Genomic DNA, 23,632 nt, shown 5'->3' with positions numbered 1-23,632 from the left:
CTGTCAGCATAGTGTCCAGAGCATGGAGGCGCAGGCCAGTACATCAGGAGACGTGGAGGAGGCCGTAGGAGGGCAACAACCCAGCAGCAGGACCGCTACCTCCGCCTTTGTGCAAGGAGGAGCAGGAGGAGCACTGCCAGAGCCCTGCAAAATGACCTCCAGCAGGCCACAAATGTTCATGTGTCTGCTCAAACGGTCAGAAACAGACTCCATGAGGGTAGGGTGGTATGAGGGCCCGACGTCCACAGGTGGGGGTTGTGCTTACAGCCCAACACCGTGCAGGACGTTTGGCATTTGCCAGAGAACACCAAGATTGGCAAATTCGCCACTGGCGCCCTGTGCTCTTCACAGATGAAAGCAGGTTCACACTGAGCACATGTGACAGACATGACAGAGTCTGGAGACGCCGTGGAGAACGTTCTGCTGCCTGCAACATCCTCCAGCATGACCGGTTTGGAGGTGGGTCAGTCATGGTGTGGGGTGGCATTTCTTTGGGGGCCGCACAGCCCTCCATGTGCTCGCCAGTGGTAGCCTGACTGCCATTAGGTACCGAGATGAGATCCTCAGACCCCTTGTGAGATCATATGCTGGTGCGGTTGGCCTTGGGTTCCTCCTAATGCAAGACAATGCTAGACCTCATGTGGCTGGAGTGTGTCAGCAGTTCCTACAAGAGGAAGGCATTGATGCTATGGACTGGCCCGCCCGTTCCCCAGACCTGAATCCAATTGAGCACATCTGGGACATCATGTCTCGCTCCTTCCACTAACTGTCCAGGAGTTGGCGGATGCTTTAGTCCAGGTCTGGGAGGAGATCCCTCAGGAGACCATCCGCCACCTCATCAGGAGCATGCCCAGGCGTTGTAGGGAGGTCATACAGGCACGTGGAGGCCACACACACTACTGAGCCTCATTTTGACTTGTTTTAAGGACATTCCATCAAAGTTGGATCAGCCTGTAGTGTGGTTTTCCACTTTAATTTTGAGTGTGACTCCAAATCCAGACCTCCATGGGTTGATACATTTGATTTCCATTGATAATTTTTGCATGATTTTGTTGTCAGCACATTCAACTATGTAAAGAAAAAAGTATTTAATAAGAATATTTCATTCATTCAGATCTAGGATGTGTTATTTTAGTGTCTAGGATGTGTTATGTTTTAGTGTTTAGTATTTTAGTGTTTTTTTGAGCAGTGTATATAAGCCAGAGACAAAAAAAAGGCAATTCACACGACTGTCAACCGACTTGGAGCAGCAACTGAGGAATGGCTTTAAATAGACTGCCTGACTATCGGTAGCAAATGGCTATGTTCATTTCGACATCCTTGAAAGTGGAATTGCCTAGTTAAGATACTCCAGCCTGCAAAGACAATGGACCTGCTTCTGCTAGTGCTCATGAGTATGTATGAGTGTCTGTTTTGGAAGGCCAGCAATTACACTGTATTAGGTACTGCAATGTATAAGGGGAAAATGATGATTGATGACTGCTTAACAATGATAGTAATTTAAGTAAACAGATTCGTCAAATGTAGTCTTCAGTGTTGCGTAGGGACATCGGCCCCTGTTTTGAAAGTATGTTTACTTACTTTTATGTTAAGTGTTTGTTTGATGTCAGTTATGTTGCTTTTCAGTCCTTTGTTTGTCACTTTGCAAAGTGGCAAGTTCAGCTCATCAATTATGTAGTTCTGTTAGAGCTGGGATGATAAACCAAAAATGATTGACACCGACCACTTACCGAGACATTTTGCTGATTTCGTTCATTACGAAAAAATAACCTATAGGGCCCTACTAGAGAAATGTGAAGTTTGAACTGAAATTATTTTTCTAATATTGATGAGTATTGTTGGGACATTGATAGCTACAACATATTAAAGTAGTCGTAGTGGCCTTGTGGTTAGTGTCCGCCCTGAGATTGGAAGGTTGTGAGTTCAATCCCTGGCCGAGTCATACCAAAGACTGTAAAAATGGGCCGATGCGTCTCTGCTTGGCACTCAGCATTAAGGAGATAGATTTGGGGTAAGGACTAGCGTCCTGTCCAGGGGGTGTACTTGTACATCAAGCTGCCTCGCGCTACAGAAACAGGAGATAGGGCAGGAGCCTATGAGCCGGTCCGGCTCGCACAAGCCAAGGTCCGTGCAAGGCTACTTACATGGCTGTTCTACATGTATCGTTCAATGAATCGTTATCGTGATAGTTCAGTAAATTTAGTGTGATATGGAGTTTTATCCAAATCGCCCAGCTCTAAGTTCTACCGTGTTAGGAATGTTCCTCAACCTAAATGGTAATGCAATTCCAAGAGTGACACACTCTCATTCTTGAACACCGTATGCTTTTTGCCTTTAGTCTGTAGCACACCAAGGCACATGTCAGCAATAGAAATGGCAAAATTGCTGCCCCTCGTGCTGCCATAAACAAGAGTTCAAAAGAACATGATTCTCATCTCCTGTAGATCAAAGCCAAGGTCTGCCTGGAGACGGGTTGGGCTTTACAAGTTGCACTCCAACATTGAGCTCTCATGAAAAAATGAACACTGCTAGCAAAGCTGTCACCGTTCCCGAAACGAACACGCTCTTCTCCCACATGCTGCTCTCGATGGCCTCGTTTGGGGAGATTGTCATTAAAGACTCTGTCCTTGTGGTAGTTATTCCACCACTACAGCCTATGTAATCCAGCGTGATCACGGTATCGTATCACTGTCAGGGCTGACCTATATAACCGTGGTTAAGAGACGTCACTATTTCGCCCATGTGATTAATATTTCATGTATATGAAATATTAATCATATGGGGAAATAGGGATGTCTCTTAACCACGGTTTTATAGGTCAGCCCTAACAGTGATACGATACCGTGATCACTGCGGTGTGGTGGGTCTCACGTGTTCATGCGTGATGCCGAGGCATATTCTCAGAGCAAAACACAGGTTGATCGATAATGGGATTTTTTCAATTTAATTTGATTTTATTCAGCTCAAATCAATCTGTGCCAGCTCTGTTCAAAAGTGCAAACAGGGTGCTTTTCAGTTACTGTTAGATCTAATTAGTCATTCACTTTAGAAAATATATTCTGTGAATGTCAGATTGTGGAGTTGGTTATTCGGTTGAGTTTTCAAAGGCTATTAGGTCTTTGAAATGTTATCCTTTCTATGTTATCCTTTCATCCATAATCTGGGAAGTACAGACTGCAGAGAATGTTGGGCAACTTACCAGCTTCAATTCACCTTCCAACTGCCACTGATCACCTACTGGAAGGCTAATTTCAATGACGCTTATTCAAATGAACTTTTATTCATTTACCAGACAGTGTCCACTGCAAAACAGCAAATGTATCCCAACAAGTCACAAGCTTTATGTAGTCATTGTGTTCTATGAATATGGGACCAAATATTTACATTTATTCTACTTTAATACACATACAGTTGAAGTCAGAAGTTTACATACACCTTAGCCAAATACATTTAAACTCAGTTTTTCACAATTCCTGACATTTAATCCTAGTTAAAGTGTCTTAAATTAATGATGGACTGGCATTTCTCTTTGCTTATTTGACCTGATCTTGCCATAATATGGACGTGGTCTTTTACCAAATAGGGCTATCTTCTGTATACCACCCCTACAACACAACTGATTGGCTCAAACACATGAAGAAGGAAAGAAATTCCACAAATTAACTTTTAACAAGGCACACCTGTTAATTGAAATGCATTCCAGGTGACTACCTCATGAAGCTGGTTGAGAGAATTCCAAGCGTGTGCAAAGCTGTCATCAAGGCGAAGGGTGGCGACTTTAAAGAATCTCAAATATAAAATATATTTTGATTTGTTTAACCCTTTTTTTGGGGTTACTACATGAATCTATTTGTGTTATTTCATAGTTTTGATCTCTTCACTATTACTCTACAATGTAGAAAATAGTAAAAATACAGAAAAAGCCTTTAATGAGTGGGTGTGTCCAACTTTTGACCGGTAATGTACTGTATATAAAGCTGATCTCACAGTTCAGCAGCATCTGCATTCTCCATGAACCTCCGCCATAGCACCCCCTAACAACACTTTGTGCCGGGGAACGGTGACTTTGATAGTGATTAATAAAGAACGACTCATGAAAATGACGTCATCTCTGGATTCATAATTAATGCCAAAATATGACCAAAAAAGCTCAGCGCCTGGGAGCAAATTAGTCATTTTCATATATTTATAACTTTATTTTTTAAGCCTTACAGTCTGTCTCACACCCTGTCTTATTTAGGTCCCATATGTTTTCCATATCTTCGCCATTTGGTGTTTTATTGAAGCACACTATGTGTCAGTACGGTTCCCACTGCTCTCGCCTTTAGCTGAGTGAAACCTGTATTGTTTTCATTGCCGTTTCATTCCACATCTCCATTTGCTGGAACTTGCTTTGCGAAAAAAAAGTGAGTGGTGATTTGTTCATATAACAGGTTGAAAGGGATGTGTCTCCAGACAGTCTAAACCCACAGTTGTCAGTATTGTCTTGTGTAGAATTAGTCTGGGTAATGATGCTGTCACATCATTGACCATCTTGCAGAGCCTTTTTTGAGGTCTCTCACTAAACTCGGCAAAGGGTACCATGTTTTGCAGCCTGTAGGAAAACTCACTAAATGCTATTAGGGTTAACCCACTTGGGATAGACTGTAATGACACTACCTAGTTAAGGGTCGTTACAGTGTTGTGGTCCTTTCTCAATAGCAGATTCATTTCTGCAGCCCCAGATGGTTGAGGTGGAGGTTTTGATAGGGTTAAAGGATGTTAGACCAGCGAGCTACACTATGGTGCTCTCTCTCGCTCTGTCACCCCGGGCACTTCCTGTTTCATCACTGGAACCAGAGTTGCTCAGGGGGTTATACTCCCAGTTCCAGAGTAGTTACTGTCATTTGTCCGAACAAGCCAGAGGGAGGGTTAGATCCACCCCCCTGCCTCAACCAACCATTCACAACCCCCATGAGGCCTACACTAAGCTGCTTCTACATAGCAGTGGAGTTTTGTCAAACTGATGTGGTGCCATGTAGTGCAACGCAGTATCAAAGAGGCTGAGGAAAACGTTAATCTTGGTATAGAATCACAATCGGGCTTATCTGGTGTTAAATGCCTTCTTTGCAGTCATGGTATGTCATGTCAAATCTTGCAAACGGGTTGCAGTATATATCATGAAGGCTAGCCAAGTGTAATAGAGTGGACACACACACACACACACACACACCTACTCTGTGGGCCCAGGAGCCAACCAATCATCCAGAGAGAAGCCCATCACACAGGGGAGCCTGCTTAGCACATCCTGGTGTGTCAGCAATCAGCTTCTTATTGTGACCATGCTGCCAGATCTCTAACTCTTGGAAGCTCAAATTCACCTGCATCACTCTGTCTGCTTGAGGGCAAAAAACCACAGCCCTAATGCAAGCACTCACAGAAGCCTGAAGCGGGAGAGAGGAGGAGAGTCGATGTCATGATTTCAGACGCTTTCTCTCAATCTATCAAGTCAACCCCGGCTTCCGCTGAGCACCACTTAACCCAGAAGTGACCCAAATTACAGGAAGCGTCTACTCGATCTTTGCCGTTTGAATATCGACATCTCTTCTCAGACTGGAGGTAATTTCCAGAAAAGTTAACTAATGAACTGATTCAGAAGATGGATTGCAATAACATAATTAAAGTGTCCCCTCTTTCAGTGTGGATGAATCCCAAAATAGGCAACCACTATCCCTCACTTTAGATTCACCCCTGTGATTTGAATCAGTTCCTGGGTGTTATTCTGTGTCAATTATGCAATAAATCCAAGACCAAGGACACTTGTTGTGGAAGAGAAGCAATTGGAAGTAAACACATTTTTGAAGTGGTGACATTGATGACTGAAAGAGCGAGTGTGCAGAGAGAGCAATACATATCACTTTTAAAGGGGTGAAAGGATCCGTGGGATATCCAGGGAGACTCATTGTGAGTGGAAAGAAACTGCGACATTGGTTGCTGAAGTTCAAGTGGCGATAACATGGCAAGGTCAGGCAGAGTTGACGATTGAAAGAACGACTGCAGTAAAACGGAACGAGGAGGCGGAATCTGCGGCCCTTGCTGCCGTTTAGCAGCAACGTGTTTGTATTGGGTAAAATGTGTTGAACTGGACTGAATTACACTTACTGAACTCAAACAAGGGTGATTTGTTAGTCACAGAGTCACTGTCATCTAAAGAGTGTGAAGCAGGCTTAATCCGTGTCTGGGAGCCACATGTCTGCAACATGAAAGCCCGGGAACTGCCTCCCCCATAATCATGCTCTCAGCATGACCGTGAGCTAGCAAAGCGTATGAAGAGACTAGGGCCTCTGACAATGAATGGATGGCTACAGGAAGTAGCATGTCCTTTCTAATTACCTTGGCCTTTTCTACTCAACGCTAATTCAAAGGAGTGGCCTGATTCACAGGACTACTATGGGCAGTGTTATGTTTCCCATCATACAATGACTCACACTTCTGGGAAGATCCAGATTGATGAGATGAGCTGGAAAGGTTGAGGCAAAGGGTTTAACCGTCACAAATGATGCTGGTCATTTCCATGTAAAATGACCCATAAGCACGTGAAGTTCATAGGAGCATGTCAAATTGGGTGTCAAATGAAAGCGAAGAGTCCATATGTTTCAGTTATGTTTTCAACCATTTACCATCCTCAAAATGTGGAATAAGTGAAGGCTTTGAATTCTGGTCAAACAGATAGAAAAGGGGTCTTAGAAAACATCTACCAGTAACAGTCTTCAAATGTATTAGAAATACATCAAAACACAGTAATGTTGAAGTAAAGACCCTTGCCAACTAATAAACACTCTTATTTAGCTTTACTGGCTTCTGTAAGAAAGAAACGTTGCCTTGTGCCTTGAAATTGCATCACCAAAAACTCACATATCTTTAAGATATTTTCTAATTTCTCTCCCTCATGAGGGAGGATAATGAAAGTTCACAGAAGTAACAAGTAAAGGTAGACCTATCATTTACTGATATCAGTTTTGTTTATTCATTATTAAGTGATTTAAATATTAATTCCGTTACCAAATCGGTAACAGAATTTTGGAAAAAAATGTTAATGGAATATCTGCAATTGAATTGGCTAGAATGGGAAATCATTGTCACAAACTACAGTTGTGTTCACAAGTTTGGACAGCAAGTACAGCATAGTAGAGTACAGTAAAGAGTAGAGTATAGTATTTTGTTGAAAGGGTGGCAACCCTAAGTCTAAATATTGCTGTTATATTGCACAACCTTCAATGTTATGTCATAATTATGTAAAATTCTGGCAAATTAATTACGGCCTTTGTTAGGAAGAAACACAGTTCGCAACGAGCCAGGCGGCCCAAACTGTTGCAGATACCCTGACTCTGCTTCCTCCGACACATTGGTGCGGCTGGCTTCCGGGTTGGATGCGCACTGTGTTAAGAAGCAGTGCAGCTTGGTTTGGTTGTGTATCGGAGGACGCATGACTTTCAACCTTCGTCTCTCCCGAGCCCGTACGGGAATTGTAGCGATGAGACAAGATAGTAGCTACTACAACAATTGGATACCATGAAATTGGGGAGAAAAAGGGGTAAAATTTAAAAACATATATATATATTACCTACTAACATGCATTTATTTGAACTAAATTTGCATGTATTGGTCTTAAGAAAGGCATTGGTGTTTATGGTTAGGTACATTTGTGCAATGAATGTGCTTTTTTCGCGAATGCGCTTCTGTTAAATCATCACCCGTTTGGCCAAGTTGAAGTAGGCTGTGATTCGATGATAAATTAACAGGCACCGCATTGATTATATGCAACGCAGGACAAGCTAGTTAACCTAGTAATATCATCAACCATGTGTAGGTAACTAGTGATTATGTGAAGATTGGTTGTTTTTTATAAGATAAGTTTAATGCGAGCTAGCAATTTACCTTACCTCCTTGCAGCCACAAGGTCCTTTTGATGCTGTACTCCAGTAACAGGTGGTCAGCCTGCCACGCAGTTTCCTCGTGGATTGCAATGTAATCGGCCATAATCGGCGTCCAAAAAGGCCGATTTACCGGTTGTTAAGAGAACTTGAAATCAGCCCTAATCAATCGTCTATGCCGATTTGATCTGTCAACCTCTAATCTGTACTTTACAATTTATATTTTTGGCAACTTTTACTTCATACATTTGGTGCAATTTGACCCATTTATCAAGAGAACATCCCGGGTCATCTCTACTGCCTCTGATCTGGCAGACTCACTAAACACAAATGCTTTGTTTGTAAATGATGTCTGAGTGTTGGCGTGTGCCCCTGACTATCCATCAATAAAAATAAAAAAACATGGACTACTTTTTCCACCTCTGACTGTACTGAACTATACTCTACTTCAGCGGTTGTCAAAGTGGGGTCCAAGGGGGTCCTCAGCCAGATCTCAAAATATGTAAATATGAATGATTATTACTAACAACAGAATAATCACGTTTTGACCAAGGGATCCGTGGAATAATTATATTTAGAGTGTGTAAAACAATACAATGTAATATTATTAATCTACAATGTACACTACCAGTCCAAAGTTTTTAGAACACCTACTCATTCAAGGGTTTTTCTTTATTTTTACTATTTTCTACAATGTAGAATAATAATGAAGACATCAAAACTATGAAATAACACATGTAATTGTGTAGTAACCTTAAAAAGTGTTAAACAAATCAAAATGTATTTCATATTTGAAATTCTTCAAATAGCCACCCTTTGCTTTGATGACAGCTTTGCACAATCTTGGCATTCTGTGTATGTTCTTAACCCTGGGCAACATGGGCCTGAGAGGTTTACAGGGATATCCACAGTACTCCCCCAATTATACATTTTTCAACTCAATACTATTCCCCGAAAATTGTGTGGAATTGCAGGAAATTAACTTGAAAAGTGCAACATTTTCTCTCTGATGCCAAGGGCCTTTAAGGCCAGGCACCACACGCAGAAATTACTTTTTGCATCTACCTATCAATTTTGAGATCTGTTGGTATTTTGGTCCATTTTAATATTAGTATTTTCAAAAAGTAAACACAAAAAAGTCAAAATCGTGATGAAAATGTATATTTTCTTTAGTTTGTTATACCGCCGTCATCAAAATTGCATGACTTTTAACCACTTTAAAATGGACATACATCCATAATTTCAAAGCTCACTACATTGAATTACACAATTCAAAAGACAATTTCACAGAGAATGTAACAAACTGGACAATACCGTATGTAGTAACTTACTTTGAAGAGATGGTGATTGGGTCTAAATAGGTGTTGGGCATTTGGTAGTCTAAATTCAGTGTACTTGACATTAACTGCCATTTGCTGAAAGTCTGACTCTTCCCAAATGCTTTCCTCGGCTTCAGAAGCCACTACATTCACCAAATTGTGTGTGGTTATCCAATATATTCTTGAGACTTGCCCAGAGGAAAATGTCCGGAGTTTCTGGAACAAAATTAAACCAAACTGACTTATTCCAGTGACCTTGAAAAATGGATTTGCTGAATATGCAAATAATGTGCATCTTGCGTGGAGCCCCAGATCGAGGGAGATTATCAGTAGTCTTGTATGTCTTCCATTTCCTAATAATTGCTCCCATAGCTGATTTCTTCAAACCAAGCTGCTTACCAATTGCAGATTCAGTCTTCCCAGCCTGGTGCAGGTCTACAATTTTGTTTCTGGTGTCCTTTGTCAGCTATTTTGTCTTGGCCATAGTGGAGTTTGGTGTGTGACTGTTTGAGGTTGTGGACAGGTGTCTTTTTATACTGATAACAAATTCAAACAAGTGCCATTAATACAGGTAACGAGTGGAGGACAGTGGAGCCTCCTAAAGAAGTTGTTACAGGTCTGTGAGAGCCAGAAATCTTGCTTGTTTGTAGGTGACCAAATACTTATTTTCCACCATAATTTGCAAATAAATTCATAAAAAATTCTACAATGTGATTTTCTGGATTTTTTTCCCTCATTTCGTCTGTCATAGTTGAAGTGTACCTATGATGAAAATTACAGGCCTCATCTTTTTAAGTGGGAGAACTTGCACAATTGGTGGCTGACTAAATACGTTTTTGCCCCACTGTATGTAGATATTCCATTAAAAAAATGCAGTTTCCAGCTACAATTGTCATTTGCAACATTATCACTGTATTTCTGATCAATTTGATATTATTTTAATGGACAATTAAAAAAACAAATCTTTAAAAAACAAGGTCATTTCTAAGTGACCCCAAACGTTTGAACGGTAATGTATGTACATATAGGTAGGGATAAAGTGAATAGGCAACAAGATAGATAATACACAGAAGCAGCAGGGTATGTGATGAGTCAAGAGTTAGTGCAAAAGGAGTCAATGCAGGTATTCCAGGTAGCTATTGGTTAACTACTTAACTAATTATTTAGCGGTCTTATGGCTCGGTGGTAAAAGCTGTTCAGGAGCTTGTTGGTTCCAGACTTGGTGCTTTGGTAACGCTTGCTGTACGGTAGCAGAGAGAACAGTATGACTTGGGTGCCTGCAATCTTTGACAATTTTTACAACGCATTTTGCCATGTCTCAGTGCATGAAATGCAATATCAACACACAGAGAGACTTGTAGCCTAGTGCATATTCTGCATGATAAATTCAACTCACTGGTGTGGATAGGATGTTTTTCCCTGTAAGCGATCTAAGACTGGAATTCCAGATTAAATCAAATCAGCAATAATAGTGTTTACTGTTTTATGCTACAACCACTTTACAGAGCCCCAAACTATTGTACAACATTATTTGACTCGTGAATAGAAATATGTTGTTTAGCCCTGTGTGACCAAAACGTGAAATATTATGAAAAAATCGGTCCTCTCTGACGTTTCTGTGCACCTATCCATTTCAATCATCTAGTTATATTACGAGTACAGTCATTTCCCCTGTCTTCTACACTGTTCCTGTTGCCCCTTTCCTCTGCTGTGGTTCTGTCTAAGCACTGCCATATGAAAGGATTAGCTATGTACAAAATGTTGAGCGGGAAGAATCCACGGAGGATTAGCTCGTCTTGCAGAGCAAGACATGCAAACCAGGCCTGATGCCTTTTGTGTGGCGCCGCTGCAGTACCCTCTCAGTAACGGCCTGTGTGCCCAGGTCTGATCTGGTGGGTGGCACCGTGGGCATAAGTTAATAACGAGGCGCATTCCGGGGGGGGGGCATCAAGATATCCCTTCCCATGTTTTATTGTAGACTGGTACTGTGATCTGTGTGTGGTGTGTTGGAGGCAGAGGAACTTTTTAAGATAAGCAGGGCGGGTGAGTCAGAGAGAGGTCTGCTGGCCCCCTCCTGTGCCACTGTTAGCTGCTGGGCACACCTGGCAGGAGCTCTCACAAACAGAGAGCTCCTGCCTGGCACACGCCACAGGGTGAAGCCAGTGGAGGCCCCTCATGACACCCACACTACATGCACTCCAACAGGGCAGCAGAGGCTCCCTCCAAGCCCCCCCTGGGCCTTCACCCATCATGACATACCAGTCAGATACACTGTAATTGCAAATGTGTGGCTTTCAGCTACACTTAGTTTATTTTCCATCTTCAACATCACAGTGGCCTGATCCTTTTATTACTGCTTATCTGCAATGGAGAATGATGCCCGCATCACATGGGAGCTTTGCCAAATGATCCACATTCCCAGTTACAATACCAGGGTTACAGTAAGCTCATTATTTTACAGTAACGGATAAGGTTGTACTGTGTCTACAGTACAATAGCATACTAACAGGATCACGCTAGGCTTTAGAAATGGAGATTGTTGTCTGTAGATGTTTCTGTAGTAATAACCTGAATTAACCCTGTCCCTGTTACTGTGCCTCTGATGTCCAAAGTTGTTCTCAAACTGCTGTCAGAATGTGAGATGCTACTACTGTACGACACCAACAAAGCAACTTATCGTGCCTGTCCGTTATTTGCCGGTGACAGATGTTCTTTTCTCTGTTTTCACAGTAACCTTTGACCACTTCCAGATTCTCCGGGCCATTGGGAAGGGGAGCTTCGGAAAGGTAATGAAGCCAGAGCTCTGACTCTACTCTCTATCTGCTCTTTGTGCGTACATTTGTTCCTGGGAGGAGTGACCGCTACGCAGCTCGAAGGCTTGGGGGAGATCCAGTACCTCCAACCAGCCAGCTACAGATATGTGTGTGAGCTTTGCGGGCAGGCGGTGGCTGCCACCGCTCAGGACCCTGGGTAACTCTGTGGCACTAATTACCCCCTACAATCATTTTCCTCAACGAGGAAGCAGAGACGGTCTGGTAAAGTGGGCCTGAAGTAATTACCTTTGAATTCTGATTAATCTAAACCGCAGCAGTTAATTAATTTAGCTGTGGCTGCATTTTTGTTTCTTTTTAATGTAATCTTGTGTCAGCTGGGATGTAAGTAGATTTGACTCGCTGTCTTATATCTAATTACAGACCATGTAAGATAGCTCAGATCGTTGTTTTAGTCAATGCTTATCTTTGTGTAATGAAATGCCAATAGGGAAAGTGTGTGCGTGTGTGTGTGTGTGTGTGTGCCCGTGTTGTTTTGAAACTAAATACCACAACTCTTCAAATCCCATCTCAAGTGACATTATGGGTTTTGATTGGTACTCTTGTGCAGTAGACTCAGTTGAGTATAGTTTGCATTTGATGTGTGGAGAATAAATCAGTATGGTCATGCACAACAATGTTTGTATCCAGCCACACTTTATAATCATCAACGATATAAAAGGAGGACTGTGGTTGCGCTACATCGGTTGAAGAAAAAGCTTATCTGCAGTTTGACTCTAAAATATCATGACGACTGATATTTGTTCATTATTCTTGCTGTCGACGCAAGCCCCTATGCAATCTTTCCGCTTTGCGGGGGCAAAATAAGTGTCTCTTCTATACAGAAAGTCAGCCCCGGCTGCAGAATACATTACCATCTGAATTGCTGTTCATTTCACTTATTGCTTCTTTCCCTCAAGCTGCTGTCACTACCCTTATGATGTTAGAGGGAGTATGAAATCCACAGCACCCAGCCAGGGCTTTAAAGGCTGAGCCATTAGACACAACAGGCCATAGACTAGTGTCCAAAAGGGTATTACATATCACTGGATATGAAAACCCAGAGGGAGAGGAGCCCTGACAGTTATGTCTCTCTCGCACACGTACGTGCTGACACGCATGCCTGTATGCGCACACACATGGGTACACACACATACACTTTTACAAGCATTAAACAGATCCATTCGAAATCAGAAGATTACATACACCTTCGCCAATTACATTTTCACAATTCCTGACATTTAATCCTAGTAACAATTCCATGTCTTAGGTCAGTTAGGATCACCACTTTATTTTAAGAATGTGAAATGTCAGAATATAGTAGAGAGAATTATTTATTTTGGCTTTTATTTCTTTCATCACGTTCCCAGTGGGTCAGAAGTTTACATGCACTCAGTTAGTATTTGGTAGTATTGCCTTTAAATTGTTTAACTTGGTTCAAACGTTTCGGGTAGCCTTCCACAAGCTTCCCACAATAAGTTGGGTGAATGTTTGCCCATTCCTCCTGACAGAGCTGGTGTAACTGAGTCAGGTTTGTAGGCCTCCTTGCTCGCACATGCTTTTTCAGTTCTGTCCACAAATTGTCTATAGGATTGAGGTAAGGGTGTTGTGATGGCCACTCCAATACCTTGCCTTTTTTGTCCTTAAGCCATTTTGCCACAACTTTGGAAGTATGCTTGGGGTCATTCCATTTGGAAGACCCATTTACGACCAAGCTTTAACTTCCTGACCGATGTCTTGAGATGTTGCTTCAATATATCGACGTAATTTTCCGGCCTCATGATGCCATCTATTTTGTGAAGTGCACCAGTCCCTCCTGCAGCAAAGCACCCCCACAACATGATGCTGCCACCTCCATGCTTCACGGTTGGGATGGTGTTCTTCGGCTTGCAAACCTCCCCCTTTTTCCTCCAAACATAACGATGGTCATTATGGCCAAACAGTTATATTTTTGTTTCATCAGACCAAGGGATATTTCTCCAAAAAGTACCATCTTTGTCCCCATGTGCAGTTGCAAACCGTAGTCGTCTGGCTTTTTTATGGTGGTTTTGGAGCAGTGGCTTCTTCCTTGCTGAGCAGCCTTTCAGGTTATGTCAGTATAGAACTCGTTTTACTGTGGATATAGACACTTTTGTAACTGTTTCCTCCAGCACCTTCACAAGGTCCTTTGCTGTTGTTCTGGGATTGATTTGCACTTTTCGCACCAAAGTACGTTCATCTCTAGGACACATGATGGCTGCGTGGTCCCATGGTGTTTATACTTGCATACTATTGTTTGTACAGATGAACGTGGTACCTTCAGGTTTTTAGAAATTGCACTTGTGGAGGTCTCCAATTGTTTTTCTGAGGCCTTGGCTGATTTCTTTTGATTTTCCCATGATGTCAAGCAAAGAGGCACTGCGTTTGAAGGTAGGCCTTGAAATACACCCACAGGTACACCTCCAATTGACTCAAATTATGTCAATTAGCCTATCAGAAGCTTCTAAAGCCATGACATAATTTTCTGGAATGTTCCAAGCTGTTTAAAGGCACAGTCAACTAAGTGTGTGTAAACTTCTGACCCACTGGAAATGTGATACAGTGAATTATAAGTTAAATAATCTGTCTGTAAACAATTGTTGGAAAAATTGCTTGTCGTGCACAAAGTAGATGTCCTAACCGACTTGCCAAAACTATAGTTTGTTAACAAGAAATTTGTGTAGTGGTTGAAAAACGAGTTTTAATGACTCCAACCTAAGTAAACTTTCAACTGTAGATGTTACCAAGTAATTGGCCTTCAGGTAACCTTGCTTGTAAGGCTTGTAAACTATACCGTGTTTGGTAAGTTGGTCTAACCTTCAAGTGAATGTTTGTAGCCCACAACGGGCATGGATGAGATGTTAGTACTCTGAAGCAGACCTGGGTTCAAATACTATATATATATTTCAATTATCTCAAATACTTTCACATACATTTTGAGTATTTAGATATTTTTTGTTTGAGAAGACAAGTACTTGAATATGGGAATATATTTGGAAATACACCTGGAAAGTATTGGCATGTATTTGAAAATACACTGACTCAAATACACTCCTATACATTTAACCCAGATATTTAGAAATAGTATTTGAAATAAGTATTCAAATAGCCTACTATTTATAGGAAATTATTAGAAAATGCTTTTAAATATATCCAATAGAAGTAGTTGATTCGGGACACATTATTTGAAAATACGGTGTTTTAAATAACATAATCAAATACACATGTATTTAAACTAAGTTCTGCTCTGTTGTAAACTTTGTTGTTTAGTATTTTGCCCATAAAGCATGAGTCCCTCTACCTGTGGTGTTTTTTGTCATTTGTCATCTTTCATCTGACTCTTCGTGTGTGTGTTTGCAGGCTAGGTTGTAGATAACACTTCCTTGTAGCTCAGGGTCTGATTGTAGATATGTGATGGAAAGGTTGTGCAGGCAGACGGACAGAGGGACATATTGCTCAAACACTCGGACTCAGACTTCCAGACCAAGTTTGAACAGTTTGGAGGTCATCTTGCCTCGACCATGGGGAGCTGTGTGATGTAGCTGCACTTGGTATGCATGCTATTACAGAGCAGCATGGTCTTCCTACCAATAGGGGACTGTCACACGGGAGAATGTGCTGACCGTGTGTTTGTGTGTGCTTTGAGGTGTGTTTTGTGGTGTTTGGGGTTTCACAGCATGAATGGGTCTTTTCCTCCATGTTTTATACCAAAATAGTCCCCGCCGTGTGTGTACTTGTGCGAGCCAGGCATGTGGGGAGCCCGCCTGTGGGGAACGAAAGGAGGCTCTCAGTGGGAGAACTGTTTGGAGCTGCGGAACCCCACCGAGACCACCTCTACACTGGCTATCTAAAAGACATCCTCTTTGGGCGCTGATACAGGCTCTTGTGCCTGTCCGCTCCTGCATGCGTACACACACACACACACACCCACACACCGCTGCTGTCTGTAGGAGTGGCTGCCTTCCCATCTTCCTGTGATGGGTGGTAGTAATAGAGGAATTGGAGAAGGAGAAAGGTCTGATTATTTCTCCCGGTCGCGATGGAGAGTGACGCCGTCCTACTTGTGAGGCCGAGCAGCCTGCTGTCCCCTATGGCGAGGGGAAATGGCCCACATACGGGCTGCGGAATAATTGCCTCTCCCCCTGTTGCTCGCTGTGCTCTCTGGTCCAGGAGTGGTCCGTGGCGCCACTAGACTCATTAAGGCCCTTGCGACGGCTCTGTGTGTGAGAAGAGACTCCACATAAAGCCGCCCAGCTGAGATGGTGACAATAAGACAGAGACGGCTCCTTAATGGCAGCAGATATAGATTGACAACAGTCTCAGCCTCTCAGTGGAGAGCAGGGCACAGGAAGGTCAGGGGAGAGATGTCAGCGATGTCACAGAGCTTGGTTAAGGTTGCGTTGACAGCGGAGCTCAGCTGGTGGATTCACAATGTAAAGGTCCCTCTCGAAGTGCTGTGCGAAGACTCGTTATGATATGGCTCCTGTGGCGGACTGGCAGTGACAGTGAGAGGAAACCGAGAGGCAGGGGGACCGGAGGAGGGGGATAACAGAACATGGAGAGAAAAGGACACACAGACAGGGCACACAGATGGGACACGCAGACAGGTAGGGTTTTGTGCTGCTGACGTGTCTGTCAGATTGTACGGTAGGTATCCACATTGCCTGTATCCAGAAAGGTCAGGGTGATCACTGATGACAGGTCTTTGTGACTGGTTCTATATCAGGCGGAACATGTGGCTGTGTCTGAAATGGCACCGTAGTCCCTGTACAGACCGCTACAATACCCCATAATGTCAAAGAGGAATTGTGTTTTTAGAAACGTATACAAGTTAATGAAAAATTCAAAGCTGGCTGTCTTGAGTCAATAAGTATTCAACCCCTTTGTTATGGCAAGTCTAAATAAGTTAAGGAGTAAAACATTTGCATAACAAGTCACATAAAAAGTGTGCAATAATAGTGTTTAGCATGACTTTTGAATGACTACCTCATCTCTGTACCCCCCACACACATACAATTATCTGTAAGGTCCCTCAGTCGAGCAGTGAATTTCAAACACAGATTCAACCACAAAGACCAAGGAAGTTTTCCAATGCCTCGCAAAGAAGGGCAACTTTTGGTAGATGGGTAAAAAAATTGAAAAATAAACACACATTGAATATCCCTTTGAACAAGGTGAAGTTAATAATTACACTTTGGATGGTGTATCAATACACCCAGTCACTACAAAGATAAAGGAGTCCTTTCTAACTCAGTTGCCGGAAAGGAAGGAAACTGCTCAGGAATTAAAAAAAAAAAAAATCCTGATTACAAAGTGTTATATTTGGGGCAAATCCAATACAACACATTAATGAGTACCATTCTCCATTATTTAATTCATAGTGGTGGCTGCATTATGTTATGGGTATGCTTGTAGTCGTTAAGGACTGAAACGTTTTTCAGGATAAAAAAGAAATGTAGGGACCTCCTGAGTGGCGCAGCGGTCTAAGGCACTGTATTGCAGTGCTAGAGGCGTCACTACAGACCCGGGTTCTATCCCGGGCTGTATCACAACTGGCCATGATCGGGAGTCCCATAGGGTGGCGCACAATTAGCCCAGGGGTAGGGGAGGGTTTGGCCGGTGGGGTGGGGTTTACTTGTCTCATCGTGCTCTAGCGACTCCTTGTGGCAGGCCGGGCGCCTGCAGGCTGACCTTGGACGTCAGTTGAACAGTGTTTCCTCCGACACATTGGTGCGGCTGGCTTCAGGGTAAAAAAAAACTCAATTTAATACATTTTAAATTCAGGCTGTAACTCAACAAAATGTGAAAAAGGGGGGTGAATACTTTCTGAAGGCGCTGTACATAAACAGTGAGTAAATAACAGTATATACAGTTGAAGTTGGAAGTTTACATACACTTAGGTTGGAGTCATTAAAACTCATTTTTCAACCACTACACAAATTTCTTGTTAACAAACTATTGTTTTGGCAAGTCTGTTAGGACATCTACTTTGTGCATGTACAAGTCATTTTTCCAACAATTGTTTACAGACAGATTATTTCACTTATAATTCACTGTATCACAAATCCAGTGGGTAAGAAGTTTACACACACTAAGTTGACTGTGCCTTTAAACAGCTTTAAACAGAATATTATGTCATAGCTTTAGGTGCTTCTGATAGACTAATTGACATCATTTGAGTCAATTGGAGGTGTACCTGTGGATGTATTTCAAGGCCTACCTTCAAACTCAGTGCCTCTTTGCTTGACATCATGGGAAAATCAACAGAAATCAGCCAAGACCTCAGAAAAACAATTGTAGACGAGTCCTATATCGACATATCCTGAAAGGCCGCTCAGCAAGGAAGAAGCCACTGCTCCAAAACCACCATAAAAAAGCCAGACTAAGGTTTGCAACAGCACGTGGGGAGAAAGATCATAGTTTTTGGAGAAATGGCCTTTGGTCTGATGAAATAAAGGTAGATCTGTTTGGCCAACAGGATGCATGTTTTGGAAAAATGGAGAGGCTTGCAAGCCGAAGAACCCCAACCCAACCGTGAAGCATGGGGTGACAGCATCGTGTTGTGGGGGTGCTTTGCAGCAGAAGGGACTGGTGCACATCACAAAATAGATGGCAACACGAGGAAGGAAAATTATGAGGATATATTGAAGCAACATCTCTAGACATCTGTCAGGGAGTTAAAGCTTGGTCGCAAATGGGTCTTCCAAATGGACAATGATCCCAAGCATACTTCCAAAGTTGTGGCAAAATGGCTTAAGGACAACAAAGTCAAGGTATTGGAGTGGCCATCACAAAGCCCTGACCTCAATCCTAAAGATAATTTGTGGACAGAAATGAAAAAGCTTGTGCTAGCAAGGAGGCCTACAAACCAGCTCTGTCAGGAGGAATGGGCAAACATTCACCCAACTTATTGTGGGAAGCTTGTGGAAGGCTACCTGAAACGTTTGACCCAAGTTAAACAATTTAAAGGCAATGCTACCAAATACTAATTGAGTGTATGTAAACTGGTGACCCACTGGGAATGTGATGAAAGAAATAAAAGCTGAAAGAAATCATTCTCTCTCTCCACTATTATTCTGACACTTCACATTCCTAAAATAAAGTGATGATCCTAACTGACCTAAGACAGGTAATTTTTACTAGGATTATATGTCAGGAATTGTGAAACTGAGTTTAAATGTATTTGGCTAAGTTGTATGTTAACTTCCGACTTCAACTGTAAATGGATTATGAGGTGACCAGCGTTCAATGACTGTATACAGTGCATTTGGAAAGTATTCAGACCCCTTGACTTTTTTCACATATTGTTACAGCCTTATTCGAAAATGGATTTAATATTTTTTCCCCTCATCAATCAACACACAATATCCCATAATGACGAAGCAAAAACAGGTTTGTAGAATTTTTTTGCTACTCAAGGACATTCAGACATTTGCCACTCAAGGACATTCAGAGACTTGTCCCGAAGCCACTCCTGCGTTGTCTTGGCTGTGTGCTTAGGGGCATTGTCCTGTTGGAAGGTGAAACTTTGCCCAGTCTGAAGTCCTGAGCGCTCTGGAGCAGGTTTTCATTAAGGATCTCTCTGGACTTTGCTCCGTTCATCTTTCCCTCTTTCCTGACAAGTCTCCCAGGGCTTCCCGCTGAAAAATATTCCCACAGCATGATGCTGCCACCACCATCATTCACAGCAAATGATGGTGCCAGGTTTTCTCCAGACGTGAGGCTTGACATTCAGGCCAAATTAGTTCAATCTTGTTTTCATCAGACTAGAGAATCTTGCCTTTTGGCAAATTCCAAGCTGGCTGTTGTGCCTTTTACTGAGGTGTGGCTACTCTGCCATAAAGGCCTGATTGGTGGATTGCTGCAGAGATGGTTGTCCTTGGTACCACCTCTCTGACCAAGGCCCTTCTCCCCTGATTTCACAGTTTGGCCGGGCCACCAGCTCTAGGAAGAGTCTTGGTGGTTCCAAACTTCTTCCATTTGAGAATGATGGAGATCACTGTGTTCTTGGGGACCTTCAATGCTGCAGAAATGTTTTGGTACCCTTCCCCAGATCTGTGCCTCGACACAATCCTGTCTACGGACAATTCCTTCGACCTTATGGCTTGGTTTTTGCTCTGACAAGCACTGTCAACTGTGGGACCTTATATAGGCATGTGTGTGCCTTTCCAAATCATATCCAATCAACTGAATTTACCACAGGTGAATTTTAGAATACAGCTTTAACGTAACTAAATGTGGGAAAAGTCAAGGCGTCAGTACTTTCTGCACTGTACATGTGATATTTTTGCAGGGCTGAGTACCGGGCAGGTAGCTGGCTAGTGATGGCTGATCAACAGTCTGATGGCCTGGTGATAGATGCTGTTTCTCAGTCTCTCGATCCCAGCTCTGATGCTCCTGTACCGTCTCTGTCTGCTGGATGGTAGCAGAGTGAACAGACCATAGCTCTGGTGCTGATGTCCTAAATGATCTTTTTGGCGGCCTTCCTTTGACACAGAGTGCTGTAAAATCCTGGAGGGCAGGCAGTGTCCCCCGCGGTGATGCGATGGGCTGACCGCACCACCCTCTAGAGAGCCTTGCGGTTGAGCGGGGTATAGTTGCCATACCAGTTGGTAGTACAGACAGACAGATTGTTCTCCATGGTGCTTCTGTAGAAGTTTGTGATGGTCTTGGGAGCCTTGCTGAATTTCTTCAGCCGCCTGAGGTTGAAGAGGTGCTGTTGTGCATTCTTCACCGAAGTGTCATTGTGATTGGAACATTTCAGGTCTGCAATGATGTTCACAACAAGGAACTTTAAGCTTTTGACCCTCTGCACTGCGGCCCTGTTGATGTGGATGGGGGTGTGTTCCCTCTTCTGTCTGCTGTAGTCCACAATCAGCTCCTTTGTTTTTTTTTGCGTTGAAGGAGTTTATTTTTCTGGCACCACTCCTCCAAGGCTCTCACCTGCTCCCTATAGGTTGTTTTGTCGTTGTTGGTAATCGGGCCTACCACTGTTGTGTCGTTAGCAAACTTAATGATTGCGTTGGAGTGGTGCGTAGCCACGCAGTCATGGGTGAAAGGGGAGTACAGGAGGGGGCTGAGCACACATCCCTGTGGGACCCCTGTATCCAACCTAACATACTATTACAGTATTGTAAGGAACGGTTTGAATGACTAGAGATTAGTCATATTATATTTTTTCCAATTAATTCCAAATATCCCAGCTAAAGCGTAAAGCTGTTTTACTAAGGGTTTTCGTCTCACACAGCCATAGTTGTGCGAGACGAATAGTAGACTATAATTTATTGACTGCTGGCAGGCTGTTGTTTGGACCTCCATACACTTATATCCACAGGATGGTGTGAAGGAACTAGTAAGATGGGAAAGCTCTTTCATCCTTCCCCGGCACTAAGAGGGCGACAGTTCCTGAGAAAACAAACTTTCCTGTTAAGCTCTACTATCTCGCTCTGAGGCCAAGCTCAAGCAGTCAAATGGAGGCTGTTTTGTTATTAATGACTATGGCAGCCTTAAAAGTGCGTCATGTAGCTCTGAAAATGGCCCCCAAGCTCGGTAAACATTTTCCTCCCGCCTGTCACTAGCGATATAAGGGAAGATGGCAAGGGGAATTAATTAAATAAAAGGGATTATTTACTCTTCTCTCTGTGACTGACAAGTTCATCAGAGCCTGAAAACATACAGTATTTGCCTTGCTCATCACTGCCTCTCGACAAAACAGACAGCTAGAGCCCATGTTACATCGTTTGTGTGTGTGTCTGTTATTTTATGCTTACATCACTCTCTGTTTCAATCACGTCCTACTTCTGTTTGCATACAGTATGATATGCGCTACACTATTATACTGACAACCAAACCTATCCCTCTCACGCAACACCCCGCCTGAAACCCCAATATGAGATGTTGATATACAGTATGTGAGCACTTGTGTTTCCCCAGAAACAGGAGCACATAGACCCTAAACGGACTTTTAAACTATGAGGAAGTTCTTCCCTCTCATCTCTTAAAGCAGTGGTCATCAACCATTCAATCGCGACCGACTGGTCAATTTTCAAGGCATTCCTAGTCAATTAGCAAATATTTCTGTAGAAATGCCAATGATAAAGCCTTGCACTTCTATTTTTATTTTTTTTGTCATGCACTGTAGGTGTTCCCATTTTTAAATATAACATTTTTCTGAAGGGGCACACTCCACCTACCCGATTGACCAGGAGAGCTAAATCAGGAGAGGTAAATCAAGTGTGCCTTCTGCGTTGGCCAATCGGATAGCTCAAATCACTGTGCCTACAACTTCCACGACCGCACAGCAAAGTTTGATACTAGCCTTCCTGAGATGTAATAACTTTTAAAACCATGATCAGGGCGAGACTGTCAAATAATACAGCAAAGAGCTGCTGTTTTTGAGTCACTTCATGTTTGTTTTTATTCAACACTTTTACAAAACTTAAAACATGCTTCTCCCTACTTCCACTCACGCTACAACCAGCACTGCAGCTGCAATGAATGAGTAGCCAAGCGTAGGCCTGCATTTTTATTATTAGCAGCTCGTTGTGTCTATTTTATCGAGGCATATTTCACTTTCTCTGGTCATAGGAACAACATTCATTTGTGCATGAGGCAGAAATAATGTGGTGCGATTCAAGTTTTGCCATCAGGTGGATGATGTGTCCCCTCTCCCTCTCCCTAGTCTCACCTTTGGAAAGGAAAGCGCAGACCCTCTGCTGCTCTCTCCCTCCTTCCTGTGAAACTGACAATCAGATGCAGGTACAGTAAAATAGATGCAGTCGAGTAATATCTTAAAGCTAATTATTTGCAAAATATTTCAATTGATTTATGCTCAGCTGTGCTTCACATGTAGTTCAATTGATCTATTTTGTTATCAAAGCTCTAGTCTTTAAATACAGTATAATAGGGTCTGAGAAAAACAATATTGGCAGGCCAAGCATTACCAATATGCTGTGATAATGTTTAAAGCCTACTGCACGAACCTCATTCCTACATAACCGTTTTTATAAGGTTAATGTTGGTTAGGCTTACAATTTTTAAGTCATGTTTCAAAAAATAACCTGGCGGTAGGTCTAATCTTGCTTTTTAAATCCAAAAGTAATCTTGTCTCAGAAAAGGTTGGGGACCACTGTCTTAATGTAACAACATAGTATGGTTAAAGACATAAGCTGTGTTCGAATACTCATACTAACTGCACTAACCCGTACTATTTGTGACATAAATTGAGTATGTAGTATGCTTAACGGTCATAGTATGGATATAGTTAGTATGCCAAAAATTCCTGGATGTCATACTAAATTTGCCAAAATACGAAGTATATAAGCAGTGGACACAATTTCCCTGCTTTTAGGGCCCATAATGCAATTCTTCAAAAAATTAGCGTGGCCTCACAGCGTTTTCAGATTTGAAGAAAATGGTGCAAAATATGCAGCTGAAGTCCGACGAGAGCGGACACAAATTAATTGCTTTAATTAATTATGACATATGTTAAGAAAATATTGAGCATTGTAATAAAGTAATGGCTTTTCAAATAAGTTACGATACACGTTGGCTGAGAATTTGTTAGCTATGC

The 23,632-nt window shown here is 42.5% G+C and overlaps 1 protein-coding gene across 1 annotated transcript in view; it reads left to right on the top strand.

The window, feature by feature from the left end:
• Positions 1 to 23,632, top strand: part of stk32c (serine/threonine kinase 32C) — an 86,893-nt gene that overhangs the window by 26,554 nt on the left and 36,707 nt on the right. Inside the window, exon 2 of the mRNA XM_020495039.2 lies at positions 11,963 to 12,018. Coding sequence (XP_020350628.2) covers positions 11,963 to 12,018 — 56 coding nt within the window. The remainder of the gene's footprint in view (positions 1 to 11,962; positions 12,019 to 23,632) is intronic.

Source organism: Oncorhynchus kisutch, linkage group LG11 (genome assembly GCF_002021735.2).
Source record: "Oncorhynchus kisutch isolate 150728-3 linkage group LG11, Okis_V2, whole genome shotgun sequence".
NCBI classification, from domain to species: Eukaryota; Metazoa; Chordata; class Actinopteri; order Salmoniformes; family Salmonidae; genus Oncorhynchus; species Oncorhynchus kisutch.
This window is presented reverse-complemented; position numbering and strand designations above follow the sequence as displayed.